Here is a 20,455-nt window from a genome sequence, read left to right on the forward strand (position 1 = left end):
GAATTCGTGTGAGTGTTTCTTCCGCCTTACAAGAAAATAAAAGACATTTCTCTGAACAGAGAGAGCAGCAGCAGCGTGAATTCACCTTTCCACCTTTTTGTCGTGGTCGGCAGTCGCGAATGCATGTGGAAGGAACAGGGAGAGAAGGAGGAGGATCGGTGCGAGTATCATGACGTCACGCTTTATCGGCCGTTCCCATTGGCTCCTGCCACTGAGGGGGGCGTTACACATATACCCCCATCAATCAGGATTTTGTATAAGATATTTATCCAGAAAGGGATGCGCGGGAGGGAAGAGAAAACGTGGAATAGCCTCGGTAGTGAGAGTGTACGAAGAAAAAGAACGGCGGGAGGCAGAAAGAAGGGATGTGTGACGGCAAACGTGGGAAAAGGGGTGGTGCCCCACGATGAAGACTGAATTTTTGCGTAGCTTTAGTAGCGGAGAAGGCACCGGGCGATGCCGATGTCATGTCGAATCTCATGTGCCACCTGAAATTACGCTATATCAACGCTCTCTCTGTGTATGTGAATGTGTGCGCGCCGTAAAAAACGCAAGACCCGCTTCCTTACACGGTATCGAATAAAGTGAAAGCCGAGAAAAAAGATAAAATTGATAAGCATGCTGGATTTGTGGAAATCGTGAATTTTTTCGGGTTGCCGAGGTGCGCTGTCGTGAATGTGCATCATGTTGTGCGCAAGATAAACAAATCGCTATGAGCCGATATTACATGAGAAAAACGCTTGGAAAATGCGTCAGAAGTAATAATCATTTCTCTTCATAATGTGAGAAAACTGAAAGTGGAAGATCAGTGCGTTGATTTCCAGGTATCGACTGATGTTTCTCCACTTCGAAGAATGAGGTAATTTTCAGAGGAAAAAATTGATGCACTGTATGACATTAGCTTAAAAAAAAAGAAAAAGATATCGTATAATCCGAGAAGTGATTGGTTATATCTCCAGGATTACAGAAAAAATGGAACGGTTCCTTCTTCAAAGGACCGACACGTTGACGTTGTCTACTTGTTTATAATTATTTGGTCGATTTACCGACTTATTTGACTCGAAGATCGAGATTGCACCGTGCTGCTGTACAGTGAAACGACATCCAGCCCCGGCGCATGCCGTTCCAGTGGCCGTCCTGGTTACATGGACGGTCCTCGCGGGACAACGATGAGTCATCTTGGTACTATGTACGCTACTAAGAGGAGAAGGAGGAACAGCAAAACGTAAGATATTTTTCCATTTCTAATTTGCCTTTAGTCGTTGTCGTTATTATTTTACACATGATACACAGCCCCCATTCTAACCGAAAACTACATTATTATGCCCCGAATCTTTATAATTTTCCGAAATTTGTGTCGTTCTTCGACATAATTAGAGGCCAATTAATTAAATTTGTTCTCCAATGAGCAAACTCATACAAAATCGTTCTGAGTGTGCATCGTGACAAAAAAAAGAAGAAAAAGAAGGAAGATAAAAATATAAAGAAAACCGTGGTATCATAGACGAAAAATTAACGGAAATATTAATTGTTATATCTTTTGTCTATGAGTGGTGTCGGAGGAGGAATTTCTATAAGTAAGATTGGTATGAAAAGAGCAGGATCCAAATGTCGTTTCAACACTTTTTTTTCATTCATTTAAAGAGATACATTGTGTATTGTATAGATTCAATGTATTGTTTGCTGAGAAACTGTAAGAGGAAAATTTCAAGTTGGAACGTTGTTAGAAGCTTTTTTAGGTTTTTATTTTTTTTATTTGAGAGATTGTTGAGAAACCGTAAGAAAATTTTTGTAGATTTGAAAAATCTTTGTTGAATTGTTGAAGTCATAGTCCCCCAAATTTCGAAACCGGGTCCCTAGGCTGAAATTTCTGGCGGGCCTTCAGGCCAAAATTTTTCACTGGCCCCCTCTATAGTGAATTCATAAGCCAAAGAAACACACATAATAAGATTCAGACCGGGTCCCCATTATTGAGCCCTCAACATTCCCGATGTGGAGGGGGGGGGGGACATGGTTAGTATATGTGATCGTTATTATTATTATTGGGCGCAATAGCCCAGGTCGATAAGATGCTCGCCTAAAGTACCAAAGGAGGTGTTAGAGGTGTCACGAGTTCGATACCCGGTTCGTCCTTGTCAGAAAACTTTCCTGACACAGGGGTGCAACAAAACTAGGCGACTTTACCGCAGCGAAAAACTGCTACCGCAGGGAGTCAAGTTTAGTCAGTAGTAGGAGTCAGCAGTGCACCAACCTCTCGATAAGTATAAAAAACAAGCCTGCCGTTCGGAATCTGCAATAAATTGTAGGTCCCGGTCCAATTAACCCTTGTGTGCAGAAAATGACCGTGGTGCGACAAAAATTATCAATTATTATTAGTAAGTAAATATCTGTGAGTTGGAACAGAATGGAATGTTTCTCAACCACCGTGAAGTGACATCAATCACAGCGTAAGATAATAGTTCAAATGATAACAAATCTTACGGACTGAGGTATCTGCAGTGGCGGATTAAAGTCGGTCGAGGCCCCGGGTGCAAAAAAAAAATTAGGCCCCTTACAGTTAGAAAATAATGTGAAGTTTAGATTTTCCGCCGTTAAATCCGCCACTGGGTATCTGTAATAATTAGTTGTCCGTTTCAATTAATTAATTGATTTGATAGTAATCATATAAATAGTATGCAATTGATATAGCAATTAATTGTTTATTAATTATTTATTGTCCATTCATTTTAATTTATCTTTGCCGCGGTCTCAAAAAGGTTTGAGAACCAGTGAATTAGAACACTTTGAAAAAAAAATCTTCGTGAAATAAAAGCGTTGTTGGGATAGAAAAATGGTCATATCACTGAACAACCATCAAAAACATTTTTGCCCTGGAAGAAAACATTTGAAAATATTGCGTGATGCATCGGACCTAAAACCTTTCTGTTACGTTATAATTGATCCCGGGTGGTTTCCGAAGTTTGAACTTGAAAAAAAGTTCTCTAATAAAATAATGTGATCCGACAAGTTAAAATACATTCTTGTCATTTATTTCTTAAGTAAGCGGCAAACCAAGTCACAAAGTTTAATGAGAATCTGAGTCACTGTTAGATGATAGCGTATATAATATTAAACGCATTTAATTTAGTTACACAAACAACCGCGTCATAATTTTATCACAATATAATCTTGTGACAAAAAGCCATGACGTAAGATTCGAATTAAAACTGGATCCCAAACTGTGCTGCCTTAGTGGACCGTGGCCAGCTACCGGAGGTGCCACGACGAAATTAAAGCATGCAATTACTTCCTACGTTATACATGAATTGATTGTGAATTCGAATTATTTTGCTTTTCCTAACCGTTCTAGGACGCTACGACTGTCCGGTAGGTCTATGTTCTGAATTCGTGCCGCGGAAAAATTTTGGTACGCATAGTGTGCCATGAACCGGAAAATTTTGGGAGCCACAAGATTAAAACATAGTCAGAAAAATCTTTGTTGAATTGAATTCCGTACAGAAAAAAAGTCTGTTTAATTGATTTCGTCTTAGAAAATTTTTGTTGAGCTACAGTATTGTTACAAAATATTTGTTGAGCTACAGTATTGTTAGAAAATATTTGTTGAGCTACAGTATTGTTAGAAAATATTTGTTGAGCTACAGTATTGTTAGAAAATATTTGTTGAGCTACAGTATTGTCAGAAAATATTTGTTGAGCTACAGTATTGTTAGAAAATATTTGTTGAGCTTATAGTATATCGTTAGGAAATTTTTGTAGCTTACAGTACTGCCTTGCCCAATTCATGGTTCATCTGTAGTTCCCCAGAATAGTTAAGTAGATATTTTCACACACACAGTTTTATTATTGTTAGAAATCGATCTTATTGTCAGCTATCGTATTGTTAGAAAATTCTTCTTTGAGCTAGATTATTGATAGGAAAATCTCAGTTGCATTAGAACATTTTTAAAAAAGTCTGAAAAGTTCTAGCATTGTTTGAAAATTTGTATTGATGTGAAAGCTGTTGGAAAATCTTTGATGAATTAAAAAACATTTGATCGTTAAATTAGAGATACAACATTAAGTTAAGTAAAAACATTGTTAGAAAATCTTTGCTGGAAAAAAAGAAGAGAAACTGTTCGAGAACCGCAACAAAGTCTTTGTTAGCTACATTATTGTAATTATAATCATTTTCATTAATTCATTACTGTATAAGGGATATTTCCTTTTACAATTATGTAAATATTTCGAGTTATGTCACTTACTGTGACCGGCTCTCATCTTTCGCTACTGGGGCCTATTAGACCATGACCGATAGTCAAGAGCCGATTCCCGATCGGCTGGACAGTGAAACAACCATGTCCCACCTGGGATTCGAATCTAGATCTGAATGATAGAAACAAAAAGCTGGTGTTCTAACCATTCAGTTTTGTCAGGTGAAAAATTTAGTTCTTATATAACCTCTCTATCTGAAAAATTTCTCTTTTTGGCATTAATTATGTATATTTACACGTGTTGGTGAATCTGTTGGTATTCATCACCTCAATCTATCTCTGGCAGAAAAATTGACATTCTTAAGACATGGAAATATTTCCGATAAGTTTACATGGCGTCATTGGTACGAACAAATAATTGAATGCACCTCGTTGCTTTGAAAAATAATTGAAAATTCACTGATCTCACAATACATGTTTCATTTTCATCTTTGAACCATTCCTGGGGCATTTGAGGATATAGGCGTTGGTAGGCAGTGTGTGATTATCTTTTGCACATGGAATAACAATAGTGTGATAAGATAAATTCCACTGTTTCCTATTTTCTCATTAAAGATGTTAAAATTACAAACACGTAATACATCGATCGCTCTTTCTATAGCTTGAAATAACTAACACAGTTATCTAGAATGCTCTTCAAAAAACATTTTGTGGAATTTTGTGAAATACTTAAAATTAGAAACGAAAATTGAATTTTTTAATCGGGGGGTGGGGGTGATGTTATTTCAGCAGAAGATTGCGAGAAGAGTTGCCACCGATTCAAACTATCAAATAGAAGTTTTTGAAACTTATGTCATCGTAATCTTAGTTTTGAGCTTGTGGAAATCAAATGACGGGAAAAAATTCCCGAAGGATTTGTCATTACCGTAATTGGTGTCACAGCCCCGAAGTCGACTTTTCAAAAATGACTTGAAAGCGTGTTTCATTCAATTGAAAATCAAATGCAAAAAATTCCGTGTCAATTGCTTAATCTTTGTTCTTTCAAAATAAAATAAAGAAACAAACGTGATTTTCTCATATTGCAGTTTTTGAGCTCATTCATATTTAAAGGAAAACACTTCAATAAAAAGTCTGAAACTTTGCAGAAATGTTCGTCTGATATGTGTTAGTAAAATGAACCTCCAATTTAGCAATTGACTGATGGGAAGTATTTTAACAAAAAAAATTGAAATTTTGGATTTTTGAAATATTTTTAAAACTTTAAAAATTCATAAAATATTCAAACAAATGGTCTGATACCAAGTTCGATGTTCACTTTACTGACACATGTCGGTTAAACATTTCTGCAAAATTTCAGAATCTTTGTGCGGTGTTTTTTTTTTTAATCTTACGAATGAGCTCAAAAACTGCAATCTGAGGAAATCGCGTTCAAAGCTTTTTCTCTTGTATACATTTACACTACAATTCATTACTTCTTTCTTTTATTTTGAAAGCAAAAAACAATCGATTGATATAAAAATTGACTTCAAACACATAGGAGTCGTGCGTACACCATACGGATACATAAGCGTACACATCTGCGGTTTTATACGAAAAAAACTTCGGAATTTCCTAATTCATATTATGAAATAGCTTTACAATAATAGTTTTACAATTAATTGGTAAAAACTACTGTTTAAGATATATGGCGTATAGATATCGGTATAAAAATAGACATTTTTTCCTACAAGAACGTGACAAATATGTGGATCGAATCTGCTGACTATACGCAGGGAATTACGTACTTTATAACTGTAAGTGAAGTGAATGTGCGTGCCTAGTTGACTCTTGGAGTAACTAGGTGAATTTATTCATGACAGAAATGACATTTCGACTATCCTCTCACGGAGTGTTGTACCTGTAATTATGCGCATCCGAAACACGGCACCTTCACATTCGAGCCGACGTAGATCTTCTGTTTCGAGACATCAAAATATGTCGTGTTTATTGATTTGAAATCAAAAGAGTTAACATTGGTGCGCGACATAAAACATCGACGTTATTGTGTTTGAACATCCAAAACAAGCGGAAGACATTTTTCTTGAAGTTTTGTGTCGAATGTTTTCATTCCCATAATCCACCTTATTCTTAATGTAAAAAAAATCGGTTGTGGTGTGAGTGGCTTATGCAACGCTTCAAGAACGTTCTTATGGTTTGGAAGGTTTCTGATCATACGATATTTTTTTTATAAGGATACGATTTTTTTTATCCGCTCAGAAGTTATTATAATTCTGAATGAGAAATTATAAAGCTATCAGAGAAAATATTTTTTAGCCCAAATGTTCTAAAGTTCATTTGAAACGGTTTGCCATGTGAAATGTTTGCGAAATTTTGTTTGTTGAATTTTCGTCGTCAGACAATTTTTTTTTTCAGTACAACGCATTGCTATTTGTGCCTAAGTGACTTTTCTCTCGTGTTAACCAGTAATGGTTCGGTATTCATGCTTTTTGCTTCAGTTTCTTCCAAAAATATTTTTTAATTTGTCGAAATGCAATATATCAGTAAACTGATTTATATCCACACTCGGGAAGTCAGTGGCATCATTCATACTCTATAACTACTACCAATATGCAAGGGTTAACAGGTTTTGTATTTCTGTACGAAAGTTTCACGTTATTCAATATTTTCATACGTCTTTCAGTTTGCTCCTTTCATAAGCTCGACACTTTTTCCAGACATTTTAACCCTTTATTTGGCCGTGTTGCTCTGAAGCAACACATCGTTTTCTTATATTTCTCAAATAAAAACATTGTGTATTTGGAGCTCGTTTTGGCATTGGTGCTTTTAATCAATTCCTAAACATTCGATTCCTACTTATAAGCTGTTCATGTTGTTTCTATAATTACCTGCAGAATGACTAAAAGGTACACGTCTCCTGTTTCTTGACAAGATAATTAAGAACATTTTAACCATTACATTTTGGAGGGAAACATGATGTGCGTTCTTCAACAATGATAGGAAAGTAAGTTGGCAAACAATAAGTGTCATTTTTATATTACTCAAATCTACATAAATCATATAAATACAGTATGTGTTCCCCTAAAGTACATCATCCCATATTTTTCAATATTGACAATAATTTTTTTTTTTTTTTGTCATTTAATAGCGTTCAGGGGTACCCCTCATTTGCTCAATATAACCCTCAAATTTTTTCTCTTCTGGATATTTCAATGCTTAATAAACATAAGAATAACAACTTAAGTAAACACGTTACTATTTATGTTTATTATCTCACCCAAAGGTGGCTAATTTATTTCTATTTAAGTGCTTACCAATTGACGGGTTAAAGATATCTGCATAATACAATTGAACGAACAGTTGAACCCAAAATTACAGTTTTGGGTTCAAGTACGTCGGTCGTTCAATTGTATTATCTAACCCAAAAGGTAATTCATTTTTATTCGCTATCTGCATATACTGATTAAGAAAATGTTTCGACTATCACTAGACAGGACTATTCATAGTCACGAAAAAAGCTTTGGCAGGCTAACATATCTGCATATACACTGCTTGGGATGGTTCAAATGTATTCAGTTCATTAGTTTTTACCTGATGGTTGGTGCTCTGTTAAAGAGTGCTAAAGGATTCACGCCCTGTAGGCCCACTGTACTTTTTTCCCATTTGCACCCACTAATGCTCGTAACACCGAAACCCGATGGCACGGCGACACTGAACAGGTTTCGAAACCGTAGGAAGCTGATAAACACCCTCCTGAGCGAACGAGAGAGTGCCAGCGTCCATCAAACTACTTTTCCACAGCTGGTTAAAGATTCTACTCACACGGTTTATGGTTTAGCTTACTTATAAGTCTGAATGTTTCGTTCGGGATCCCGATAGCCACCACAATCCATCAGAGCCTCAAACGACCTCGCAAAGCAAGAAGGCGGTACTAACAGCCTCGCTAAAACAAAAAATAAGTTTGGCAACCATTTCGCACTTTTTTTTTCTTTTAACGAGCTGCTATTCCAAGTTTAGTACATATTCCTAAAAAGAGAAGAAAAATATAGGAGAGGAGAATATATATACCCAACTTTTGGATCTAGGATTATTCTCACTTATTCCCATTCATTTTTTTTCTCTGTTCAGAGAAAACAACACAAGGCCGAAATTTTCCTCCATAATTTCCATCTCACAGACTTTCGGCACCATAGGTGAGACCATAAATCTGATTTTATAGTTTTTCTTCCAAGTCCTGCATTGCGCAAATGCTTAAGCAGAGGGTAGTAAAAAACAATAATAATAATAAGTCGGGATTCATCTCTCCTTGTTGTTTTTCCTTATTTTAGTATTATTATTTTTTAAAGTCTAAAAATGATTTACTGACTTTCTATGGTGTTTTGTCGCTTCTGGTGAAATAAGCATATCTTGTTAAAAGTATTGTTCATTGGCCAAAACTAAAAACCCGTGAAGAAAGAGAAGCCTCTTTCCTTTCCCACCTCAAAACTGCATCTTTTTTGTCTGTTCTTTCTTAAGATTTTAGAATCGCTGTACGACTCGGAAGATGTGTTGTCGTGGAATTTAAATAATACATAGTAATAACGCTTTGATGACCGATATCACACGAGAACTTGCATTCAAAGCGAACCATTAGTTCGTAAAATGTCAATAACACAATACGACTGAAATCTCAGAAATTTGAAGATCGGTGAAGAAATTACAGACTAAAAAAAAAACCAAAATTCGTGAAGTTTTAAATATTAAACTTTCCAAAGGGTCTGTACTTCTTTAAATCCTGTACTTAAGTTGTTTTCTTCACTTTAGTTGCATTTATATAAGATTTCTCTTCTTCATCTCTTCACTGCTGTTAAGATACAATCAAATAATGATCAATTATTTCACTTAACTCCCATCAGAAAGGAAATTTTATTATCTTCATCCATTCTACTCTGCAGAAATCAATAGTAAAATTTAAATTAAAAACATGACAGAAAAATTTTGTAAATTACCATTACAAATACATAGTTAAAAACATCTCAAATACAAAATGAAAACAATAAAAATTCATAAATTGAAGGGTAAATCCCATTATTCAGGTTTTCAGTACAAAAAAATCATACCTTTTGAAGAAGAAGAAGAGAACCCAATAAATAAAGGAATGTATAACATTATTCAGTTATTTAACGATACATTCGGTTATAGTTATTTTATTTCCAAACGTTTTTTATGAAATGATATTATAAGCAGTAAATTTTCAAAAATATTTTATTTTATAACTGTGATTTATAAATATATATAATTCTTAACATACTTCTTTGTAAAACTTGTTATCAAATTGTGTTTTCAATATAATATATTGATATGTATTGAAAACATTACATTGTCACTGTAAATGAAATAAATCTAGTAATTACACATAATAACCGGTTATTATGAATAACTGCCGAGCATTTTGGTAAGTTTGATAGATTTTTCAAAGTTTATCACTTTTACATAAGCAATTTTTTATCACTTTTACATAAGTAATTTTTTATCACTTTTACATAAGCAATTTAAGCAATTTTTTATCACTTTTACATAAGCAATTTAAGCAATTTTTTATCACTTTTACATAAGCAATTTAAGCAATTTTTTATCACTTTTACATAAGCAATTTATATTCTTTGTCACTGTATCCAATCAAATTTCAAGATCTTTTTTGCATCTGTCGAAAAATTAATTCATTGATAACGATCAGGATAAAAGATTTTCACCCATATTTTTTTTTATTATTTTATCATTTACACGTACCATACAGGGTGGTCAGATTATCGTTTGACCTGAAATAACTTGCAAACCAAGAAAGCTGCAGCTTTGCAACTTAAATAACGGAAAAGTAAAGGGGACTATGCCAAATCAAATACAAAAAACAGCAGCGTATAGAGAAATAATAGATGAAACGGGAGGAGATATCCGAAAAAATTTGAATTTGTAAAACTTGTGCTTTTCCTATTTTTGCTGAAAATAATTATTCCGCGTCAACATACCGCGAAAAAGACAAAAATAAAATATTTGTACACCCTCAAACAAAAAAGTCAATTAAACTCGAGACCTCGATCCATTTCTTTCATTAAAAACCAGACCTTCACTCGGAATTGATATTTTCAAACGTCGTTGTATATATAAATCATACAGACGGACAATAAAATACCTCGTAGGAGAAAAAAAGGATTATAAAGCTATAATATATCCATAGCAATATTCAAATTTACTCGCGGTTATAAATAATATTTATTCATATTTAAATTTTTTATATTCTATTGTTTCAAAATGTTTCATTAGACCGAAGTTAGTCAAACATTCTATTTTGACGTTATGCTTTTGTGTTCCGTATTTTCTTATTAATTTTCATTAATTATCTTCATTGTTTAGCAACGAGATAAAACAACGTAAATGCTCTAAACCGCAAAACAATTTATTACGTATAGTTTTTGATAATACATACAACGTTGTCTTGTTTTCCAACAACTTAATAAAGTCATAACAATACACTAAATAATGATTTTCGAATGTAAAAAACGCGAAAATTTCTATACATACTTATTATTTAGGGAAAAGAGAGACATCACAATGCAATACTTGTTGATTTTGTTTTCTTCTTAACGAAACTAATTAAGGCAATTAGTAGTCGCCCTACTTGTATTTCTGTACTCGTTACACGGCTCAACTGATAATAATAATAATAATAAAAATCGATTTCAAGAAGAAAAAAAATGCATGGTCCCCGAGAACAATGGTAACGAACAATAAATAGAAAAAATAATTTTCTAATCTGTTCCTTTGAAATAGGTGTTAGTTGTTATAGTGTTTGGCAGTTCTTTGAACCTCCATTTCAAGAAAGCAAAAAATAATTGATCAATATCTTTTAGTTATTCCAGGTGGCTAATAATGAAAATGCGGCTTATTTGTAATTAGCAATAGCTTATAACAGTTGCCCGTAGAATATAAATACGCGAGGAAAAAGAAAAGTTTTCAAATAATCGTCACTAATTTACCTTTATTCACTACTACCACCATCACTATATTGACGTGACAGAACAATAACCGTTTTTCACCGAATGGTGTCCGGCCCAAGCTCGAGCACCTACCCACCTACCCACCTAAACTACCTGTGGTCGAATACTATATAAGTATTCCCCATTGTTCGCGGTCGAGCGCGTCGCATTATCCAAAAACCCCAGATTCTTATCTAGTAACTATTAGAAAATCAGTCGACGTCGAAGACGAGTTGCGTCGCACAAGATGCTTGTTTTATTATTATTATCATTATTATTATTTTTTTTAATTTCATCTTTTTTTTCTTTTAGTTCCATCTAATCTTCCGTTTCTAAATTACCTGTGTGTGTGGTGTTTGAGGATGTATGGTGTTCGTATCAAAAAAGAAATGTATAAATATATATATATATGTATATCCTTTTGAAATGTCATAACGAATTGACTGCGAGATGAAGCGACAGCGAAACAGGCTATTATTATTATTATCATCATCACGGTCGTCGTCGTCATCGTCTCTCCGTCCTTATTCTTTCAGTTTTGATAACTATGAATTATTATTATCTCGATTTGTGAAGATTGTGAATACTTGGAATTATTATCCCAGGAAGTGAAGACAGGTCTTATACCGCCCTCCCGTCATCGTATAATACTTTCTCGAGTGTTCCGAATCGGGCATTCTACTAACAAAAACAACAAAACACAAATTACTGATTGAATTTTTCTTTTTTTCCTCTACGGGAAACGTGATCATATTTTAGATGGTAATTTAATTGATTAATTGGTTACATTCAAGAGTATATGAGAGTATATAAGATTCTGCAGAGCTCCTCTTTTGGACATTCACATATTCGTGATAGGATCATTGTTGATACAAAAGCAAATATAGATTCAATCTGTTCATTAAGTTATGGCTATAATTTGCAATTCTAAGTGTTTTAAATGATCGGAGACTTTCAAAATTCTGATGAGAAGTATAGTAGGGTTTCCACAAGACTATAGAGTGGTTCGAGATGTTTTGATCAAAACATCGTTGATGAGAGCCTGCAGTTGTGGCATATCCAGTGCCGTCTTAATGAATTGGCCTACCCAAACACGGTCCAGGTGCTTCAAGTGCGGGGGGGGGGGGCGGCTCATAAAAGTGAAATCTGATTGAAAATTTTGCGATCAAGCATGCCCAAATTGGTATACAGGTATTTCTAGCCATTTAGGGGCCTCAGAAAAATCGCTTCTCCCGGGAGACCATGATGCTCTTGAGACGGCCCTGGGTACATTGGCCTTCAAAGGAGATACCAACATCAAGCTTTCATATAATCCTACACAAAAGAAATCATAGTTAAATCTAGAGATTTTGGAGGCGACAAAAGCAGCAGTTGGTGGTAGTCATAAAGAAAAAACATTATTAAGCCACTCCCATTCATGCATGTCATTTATAGACATCTGGACATACGCGGATCGACCGAGGTATTTATTAAAGCTGCTTGTTCAATGTATTAAATTGAATGCATAAATTACTGCCAACTTTATTTTCAAAGAGATGCTCAGAATGATAAATTAACCCGTTATTTACCATTGTCCCTTTTTGGGACACTTGTTTTCATTTCCAATTAAGCAGTGGAATTATTAGTTTTGATTGTTGTAGCTAAATTTTGAACTGACTGCTAAAAAATTTTAAAAACTCAATAAAAATTTTCAAAAATTTCTGATAAATAATGATTAATTAATAAATATAATTAGTAATTTTAATTTGATGAAACTTTTTCCCAAATAGTTTTCCTTTCATATTTAGTTCATGTTATGTTTTCATGGGTTTTTTTTCTTTCAAAAAGTGAAATAATAAAGTTTTTTTTGCAAATGAATGAACGTTTCTTTCGGAAAGATAGGAATAAGAAATTTTGGCTGGAGGTCTAGTGTTTTGTTGATAGTGATTGCAACGTGACCGTATGAATGACCAACTGAATGAGTGATTGAACGAGTAATCAACTGGATGAGTGATTGAACGAGTAATCAACTGAATGAGTGATTGAACGAGTAATCAACTGAATGAGTGATTGAACGAGTAATCAACTGAATGAGTGATTGAACGAGTCAGTGGCCGTATGAGTGACTAAGTAAGTGGATTATTGACATTATGAATGACCGAATGAGTATGTGAGTTTCGATTGAGTGAGTTCCTGTATGAAAGACTCCTTCACTCGATTACCAGATCACTCACTCACACACTCACCCACTCACTTAATCACTCACCCACTCACTTAGTCACTCACCCACTTACTTGGTCACTCATGCTATCACTCGCCCATTCATTTTGCCACTCATACGAACAGTCACCCACTCACTTGGCCTCGTCCTCGGGCCAAATGTCAGGGCCGAATCGTCGGAGGTGAATTTCCAGGATCCCGGTTTGGAAATGCATGTTTCAAATGAAGGATTAGATGATTCATAATTTAAAGTTTTTATAGTCTTAAACTTCAATATTGGGCCCTCTGAATAAAACTCGATAAAATCTTGCAAAATAGATGCGTAGATTACCGTAGTGGAAGTTCATGGGCCATTGAGCATTCCTGAAGTGTAGAGAGAAATACAGACAGCATTTTATTTTTCAATTTTCATGAACGACTAGTGCTCATGGTCTGATGTCGTCGTCGCTGTCGTCATGGACCGTAACCTTCCAGTTACAGACACACTTCTAACTAGAATGTCAAACACACATATATCTTGTTGTACAATGTTTCGTTTGAACGATCTTCTCCTCCCTCATCCTGAATGGTCATTCAAATGCGTTATTATACGCGCAGTTGCAGATTCGTATCGATAGAATGTTCCGACCAATCGCAAGAATAGCTTTCTTTCACTGAGCTTGTATCACAATGTGTCGTAAAAAATGCTGCAGTCACATTTTATGAATAAAAAAAAAGATTGTCTCGATGAATTTTAACTTTGATTATACATTGTTTTTTTATTCTTCTTGAGTGACTAGTAAGCATGATCGCTATTTGAACGCCTGGTTGAACGTAGGTCGTAACTTACCGGTTATCAGTGAACCTCGACAGTGATTACATAAGTATGCACTCACTTATACGTATAAAGTACAGTGGAAAAGAATCCAGGTGAAGGTTAAGGGCCTGCTCAGTGAAGAAACATTAATTCTTGAACAAAGTTACCATAAGGAGATTGAATTAGTGAATCATCAAACGTGAACGATGTGATCCATTGTAATGAGCAGCACATACACGCACGCACATTGCAATCAGCATTATCGAACAGAAACAAATTTATCAACCGTTATTTCGGTTTCTGCATGTTTACTTAAACGAATTCAAGGAAACCGACTACCTATATCTGAGCACTTTTTCTATAAAACGGTTATAGAGTGAACTTTGATGATATTTTTTGATAGAATTTGTCTCAAAATGGTGAAAATAATACGCATAATAAATTTTGGATTACCTCTGAAAAAAGGTCATTTTTATGTCAAATTTTAAGAAAAATTCATGTAAAATGGCGAAACATGATTGCGAAAAATTCTATGAATGAAATGTTTTATGATTTCCACAGTACATTCAGCTAGTGATGATACAGGTCATGAGCCTCAATTCAAAGGATTGTATGGTATGCTCATAAGTCACACTTTATGAGACCATGATTTATTTTCTGATGTAGGTTATGAAATGCATTCCAGTAGTTGCTCTAGCTCTTTTTCGTGGATTTTACATTTCATAAAACACGTGTTCAACGATTGAACCAAGTTAAGGATCATGATCTGTGAACACAAAAAAAAAGAGAAAGTTTAAAAAAATAATAGCCATAGGGATCTACGGCTTCTGCGGATAATGCTAATGTTCCAATGTACAAAGGACAGAAACAGGATAATGATCGACAATCATGCGATGATCCCTAGTTTTATTTTCATAGTTATCAATAGAAAAGATTGACAAGCATTTCATTAGTGCACAGAGTCTGAGGATCCATCGAGAAACCAGTAAAGTGGAAGTAAAAAGACTGAAGATACATCCAAATTCGTTGCCTTTTTCTTTTTGCCTTATTATATAAGGAATCGGCCTGGACCGACGCATATTGGCTTTAAATCTGTAGTGTTATGGTATTCGAGACCATTATTGCCAAGTTCTGACGTTAATTATATAGTCAAGAGAAAGATACCAGAATGAGGGACGGGTACCAGGTATTGGCGTTCAATAGGAAAAATTGATAATTGGAAAGCTGTTTAATACAGGTTATATATCCGGTTCGTCTTGAATAATTTGCTTCTTCTGGAAAATATCGATAACTGATATTAATGGCAAAAAAAGAAATGCCAGTGAAAATAAGCCACATCGCTTTGTCCAGAATCTGTGTCACTGAAAAAGAAAGAAATGGGGAAGGGGACTATATAAAAAGGATATCTATCTCCTTCTAGTTGGACGAATAGTTAGTGTAACACTAAGAACGTACCACCACGAATAGCAACACCACAATGTACAGTATTCTTTTGTGTGTAGATGATTTCTTAAAATATTTTTGGGTTTTTAATAGTTTAAAGTAGTGATTCCCGTCGTGGGCGTTAACATTCCCTGGGGGGCGATGGAATGTTCCGGGGGGGGGGGTAGAAGCTAGGATGCTACATCTATAACATAGGATCCTATTTGTTAGATGGCGTTAGGGGGTGATGGGAGAAAAAATTTCTGAAGAAGGGGCCGATGGGACAAAAAGGTTGGGAAACTATGGTTTAAAGCAAAGCGTTTTTCACGCTATGGTCTGAAAACCAGAGGTGATTGGTGAAGATAGGACAGGTGGACCGCAGGCAAGCTTGAAAACTTATATCTAAATGACTAAATTCTGTTAAAAACTGTATGTGTTATGGTAAATGTCATAAATCAGTTATTATACATAATAACCGGTTATTATGCATGCTTACCAATCATCTTGGTAAGTTTGATAAATTTTTACAGCATAGTACCGGTGTCGATGGTAAATTTGATAGGCATCTAAAATATATCGCCTTTATCTGTGATTATGCATAATACCCTAATGTAATTGGTAAATCTGATAAATATTAAAAATTTCAGATGAGTCTAGTATGTGTGATGAATACAGGCGGATCCTGATATAATGATACATGTATGAATTGTCATGCATAGTATATCATATAGTACGATTTATCATGTTTGCCAATGACGCGACGCTTGGGTATTATGCATAATCACCGGTAAAAGTGATAAATGTAGGGAAATTTACGAAATTTACAAAAAAATGCTCGCCGATTATGCATAATAACCAGATTTATCACATTTACCATAACGTATGCATAACAAAGGTGCAAATAAAAAGATTGGCTACCATAATTCGTTAGTAGTCTGCTGAATTCCTTTAGACATTTCAAAGGCTCAGACACGCTGCTTCAAAAGCATCGGTGATGTACAGTGTATGTATCTAGTGCTTCAAATCAGCGTACGAGGATCGAAACTAATCTCAAGAAGCGAACGAAACACAACCATAAAGTCATCAATTCCAGAAAAGACGGCAAAATGTTCTCAGGTAGGCGACACGACAGGTGACGCTTCCACCCCGCGAAACGAGGATCGCGTATGTAGCTAACTTACGTTCGTGGTGCACGACCGGAAGGCACGCGCCAAGCAACCATCGCTATATCAGGGTCACAGCTGCCGTTCGGACGGCTTTGTGACGTAAGGTTGTAATATTTATCAAGGGGCCATGTCACACGCACGCACAAATCTCACCTACATTAAAACTACTACAGTACCATAAGACGGGGGGTCGGTCTCGTCGGCAAGAGATTGCGCGTCCACTAAACCCTCCTTCATCTCAGACATATTTTATACCTGGCGTTGCCTCTCTCTCTGTGCCTGCAAAGAAGATGGCCTCTTCTCTTTCGCGTCGTCATCTAATACACAGTACCATCCTCCTCACTGACTCTCTTCATCGGCTGTGATTATATAAAAGCTTCCCTTCAGGACGAATTATCTTAGGGGCTGTTAGTATGTAATTAACAGCGTTCATACCCCAAGGGCAGTCGACAATGTGATTCCCCCCCCCTCCTCTCATCCCTCCCCACTCTCTTTTATATAAGCTCAAGCTTACCCTGGAATCTAGCCTTAATGAACTTTAATGTAAGGCTAGGCATCTTTTTTTTTCTTCTTTCGAATAGGCCTTGTTGATGAGCAGGTCGTACCGGTGTGTGTGTAGTCAGGTAAGAGAGAGAGGACGTATGTGTATTAGGCAATAGATAAAGATGGAAGGGTGTCGCGGGTGCCTCTTTTTCTTTAATTGTTATACCAGAGGTTGGTTGTAGTCTGTCGTGGGAACAGAAGTCTTTATGTTGTGAATATAGTTGATTTCTTTTCTCTTCATCTTTTATTATTTCATCATTTTTCTCTCTTCGTCTCTCCTTTCTTATTTTGTCTCCTATCTATACTTTATTATTTTTCCTTGATGACTTTTATGTTGTTGAGACAGTTGTCTAGTCTCAAAACATTATTGAAATGTCTCTCCTAACTATTAATTGAGAGGAGGAAAATCGGCTTTTTTTTGTTTGATCCACTCCTGATTCTAAATTATATGTTCGATTATTTATATCATTTATCAAAAGCTACCGATCACAAAAAAGAAAAATGAAATTTGTCCAAACAAGTTTCATTTCAATGTTTTTGAATCTTCTAGTTTGACTGGATCTGTTATTCATCCATTATCGAGAATCCATGGAACTTGATTCTAACATATAATATGTTATTTGTATATGAATAATTAGCAATTACAAACGAACTTGTCGAATCAGTTTTGATCCCCGACAAGTTTTTCGCCTTTTTCCCTTATTTCTCAGTTTTAAGAGGTGAGTGGCATAACTTGATGCTTACGTTATATTATATATATATATATCTTTATTATAGTTTTATACAAACGTACAAACACAAATACCCAACGGAGTGGTGGAAAAAAGATGCGAATAAATAATATGGATGCTAAATAGATGGATCTAAAATACAGCAACTCAAAATAAGAGCTCTCAATTATCACGAAATAAAAAAATAATTATGAGAAAATATAATACACTGCCAATAAAAATAATTTGTCTTATATACGTATGGATATAATATAGGGTGTTTTTTAAGTCCTAACTCTGCCTTTATCTCATCAACTGTTCGTCGTAGAGGTATGGTTTTAATTTAAAAAATGCTCAAAATGCGTTCAGAAATCACCCTGTATCAGTTTTAAGAGTGAAAACACCGCGTGTCTTAAAATAAAAATATCTAAATTTTTATACGCTCTTGCCCTTTCTTCTGTCTTCCAATTAGAAAGTTGCTGACTTGTCTCTCCTAAGCCCGACAAAAAAATTCAATGTTTCTAGCTGCAATATTAACTGAGATATTTGAAGTCGAAATCAGAGAAAAGTTGAATAAGAACAGCATAAATGAGGGAAAAGAACATTGTTAGGTTAAGGTATTCTTCCCCAACTAATCTCCGAGTTTCGAATTCAAACGTCTAAACAAGTGATTCCCAACGTGGGCGTTAACACCCCCTGGAGGGCGATAGAAGCTACGGGTATAACATAGGATCCTATGGGTTAGATTGCGTTGGGGGGCGATAGGAGAAAAGAATTTCTGAAGAAGGGGGCGATGGGAGAAAAAAGGTTGGGAAACTATGGTCTAAACGAATATTGTACTTGGAAACGCGGAATGTTTTCTGTTGGGCTCAGAAAAGATTGGGCGACAACTTCCTAGTTGAAAATTAGAGGACGGAAGACCATATAAAAATTTAGATTTTATTTTGCGTCACACTGTATTTTCACTCTCAAAACTAGTACAGGGTGATTTCTGAACACGTTTTGAGCATTTTGTAAACTGGAATCGTAGCTCTACGACGAACGGTTAATGAGATAAAAGCCGAGTTAGGACTTACAGGACACGCTGTATACATAGCTTCTCGATACATCCCAATTTAAATCATTTTTTAAATATTATTCCTTAGTATTTCATATAGCATAAGTATTATATGCTGCTTTCGATGGATAGGGTAAGGTCAGAGCCGGACTAGGGTAGGTGCGGAGAGTGCGATCGCATCGGACCGTAGTGCATTTATTCGATCTATATTCTACTAAAACTGATCTAGAGACAAACTTTACTTAGTTTCTTACTTTCAAACACAGCACAACTCCGGTCTATCGCCCCATGGGCAATTTAATACCGACTGAGTTGTGCTGGAAGTGTGAGTATGTGTGCCCAACAGTCTTGAGTGGTATATGATGTTGTGTCTGATTTTCAGTGCTGCAATCTATATTTCGGAAATGAAGTGTAATGATTGAATATTTGTACCGTTTGTAGGCCTGTTGCTATCAGTAGCGAGACTTTTTAACGGGCAGATCGGCTCGCATTCGTCCCTGAAAGTTAGGAACCACAAAAAACCAATTTCAGTCGATCACCGCTGTGGCGACGGTAGTGTTCGAACGCGGGGTGTGGTGATGCGAGTCCGTCACTATGACCACTCGACCACCACAGCGGCCTAGCGACAATGAGATAAACTAATATGTATAGATGAACAAACCATCTATAGATGAGAAATATGTGTCTCGGACCTTATTAAAACACAAACAGATACAAACGCTTGGCTCCCCACGTCCTCGGATGAGTCATTGATTTTCGATAGGCTCCTTATATCGATTTCTAAGAAAGGTTACAGTTCAAGATAATTAACAATACACAAAATCAATTGCTAGGCTTCAGGCTAAAGCCTCTCTTATACAGGAACCAGTCTTGAAAGCGTCATGAGTCTTCGGTCAAACATATTCTCCGGTCCCCCTCCCCCTTCCCCCATTTTAAAATCTTGAATGATATATTAGATGTTATTTTATTTTGCACACAATATCATTCCATGAGGTTTCCTATCCACGAGCATGACTTAATATGGTTATACGTTGAAATGGCACCGCTTGCTGGAATTCCCCTTCCGAAAGAAGCTTCTCGACAGACCAATGCAGGGACAGAAATGAGGGGGGGGGCAGTTCTGTCCAGTTTGGCCAGATTCGAACCCGTGAATCTTAACGGTAACCTTCATAGTGGAAGACGAGCATCTCACCACTGCGCCTCTGGCACTAGAGGGGGACGGCGGGGGGCACCTGGCCCAGGTGGCAAAATTTAGAGGGCAGCAGTTTTAGGTGGGAACAAAGAACATCGTTATAAAATTACCGAATTTCGAAGTTGCGGGGTGCGGCAAAACAGATTCTTGAAATCACTTCATTGGAATCG

The 20,455-nt window shown here is 35.9% G+C and overlaps 1 protein-coding gene across 2 annotated transcripts in view; it reads left to right on the forward strand.

Moving 5' to 3' along the window:
- Window positions 1-353: 353 nt before the first annotated feature.
- The window catches only part of LOC149076558 (uncharacterized), a 126,416-nt gene continuing 106,314 nt past the window's right edge, over window positions 354-20,455 (forward strand). For both annotated transcript variants that reach the window (XM_089242127.1, XM_089242128.1), the window contains exon 1: window positions 354-1,225. In XM_089242127.1, coding sequence (XP_089098253.1) covers window positions 1,146-1,225 — 80 coding nt within the window. In that variant the 5' untranslated portion in view covers window positions 354-1,145. The remainder of the gene's footprint in view (window positions 1,226-20,455) is intronic.

The sequence above is a fragment of the Pholcus phalangioides genome, unplaced genomic scaffold, assembly GCF_987345545.1.
Source record: "Pholcus phalangioides strain wild (caught in Gottingen) unplaced genomic scaffold, Ppha-v1.0 ptg000015l_1, whole genome shotgun sequence".
Classification (NCBI taxonomy): domain Eukaryota; kingdom Metazoa; phylum Arthropoda; class Arachnida; order Araneae; family Pholcidae; genus Pholcus; species Pholcus phalangioides.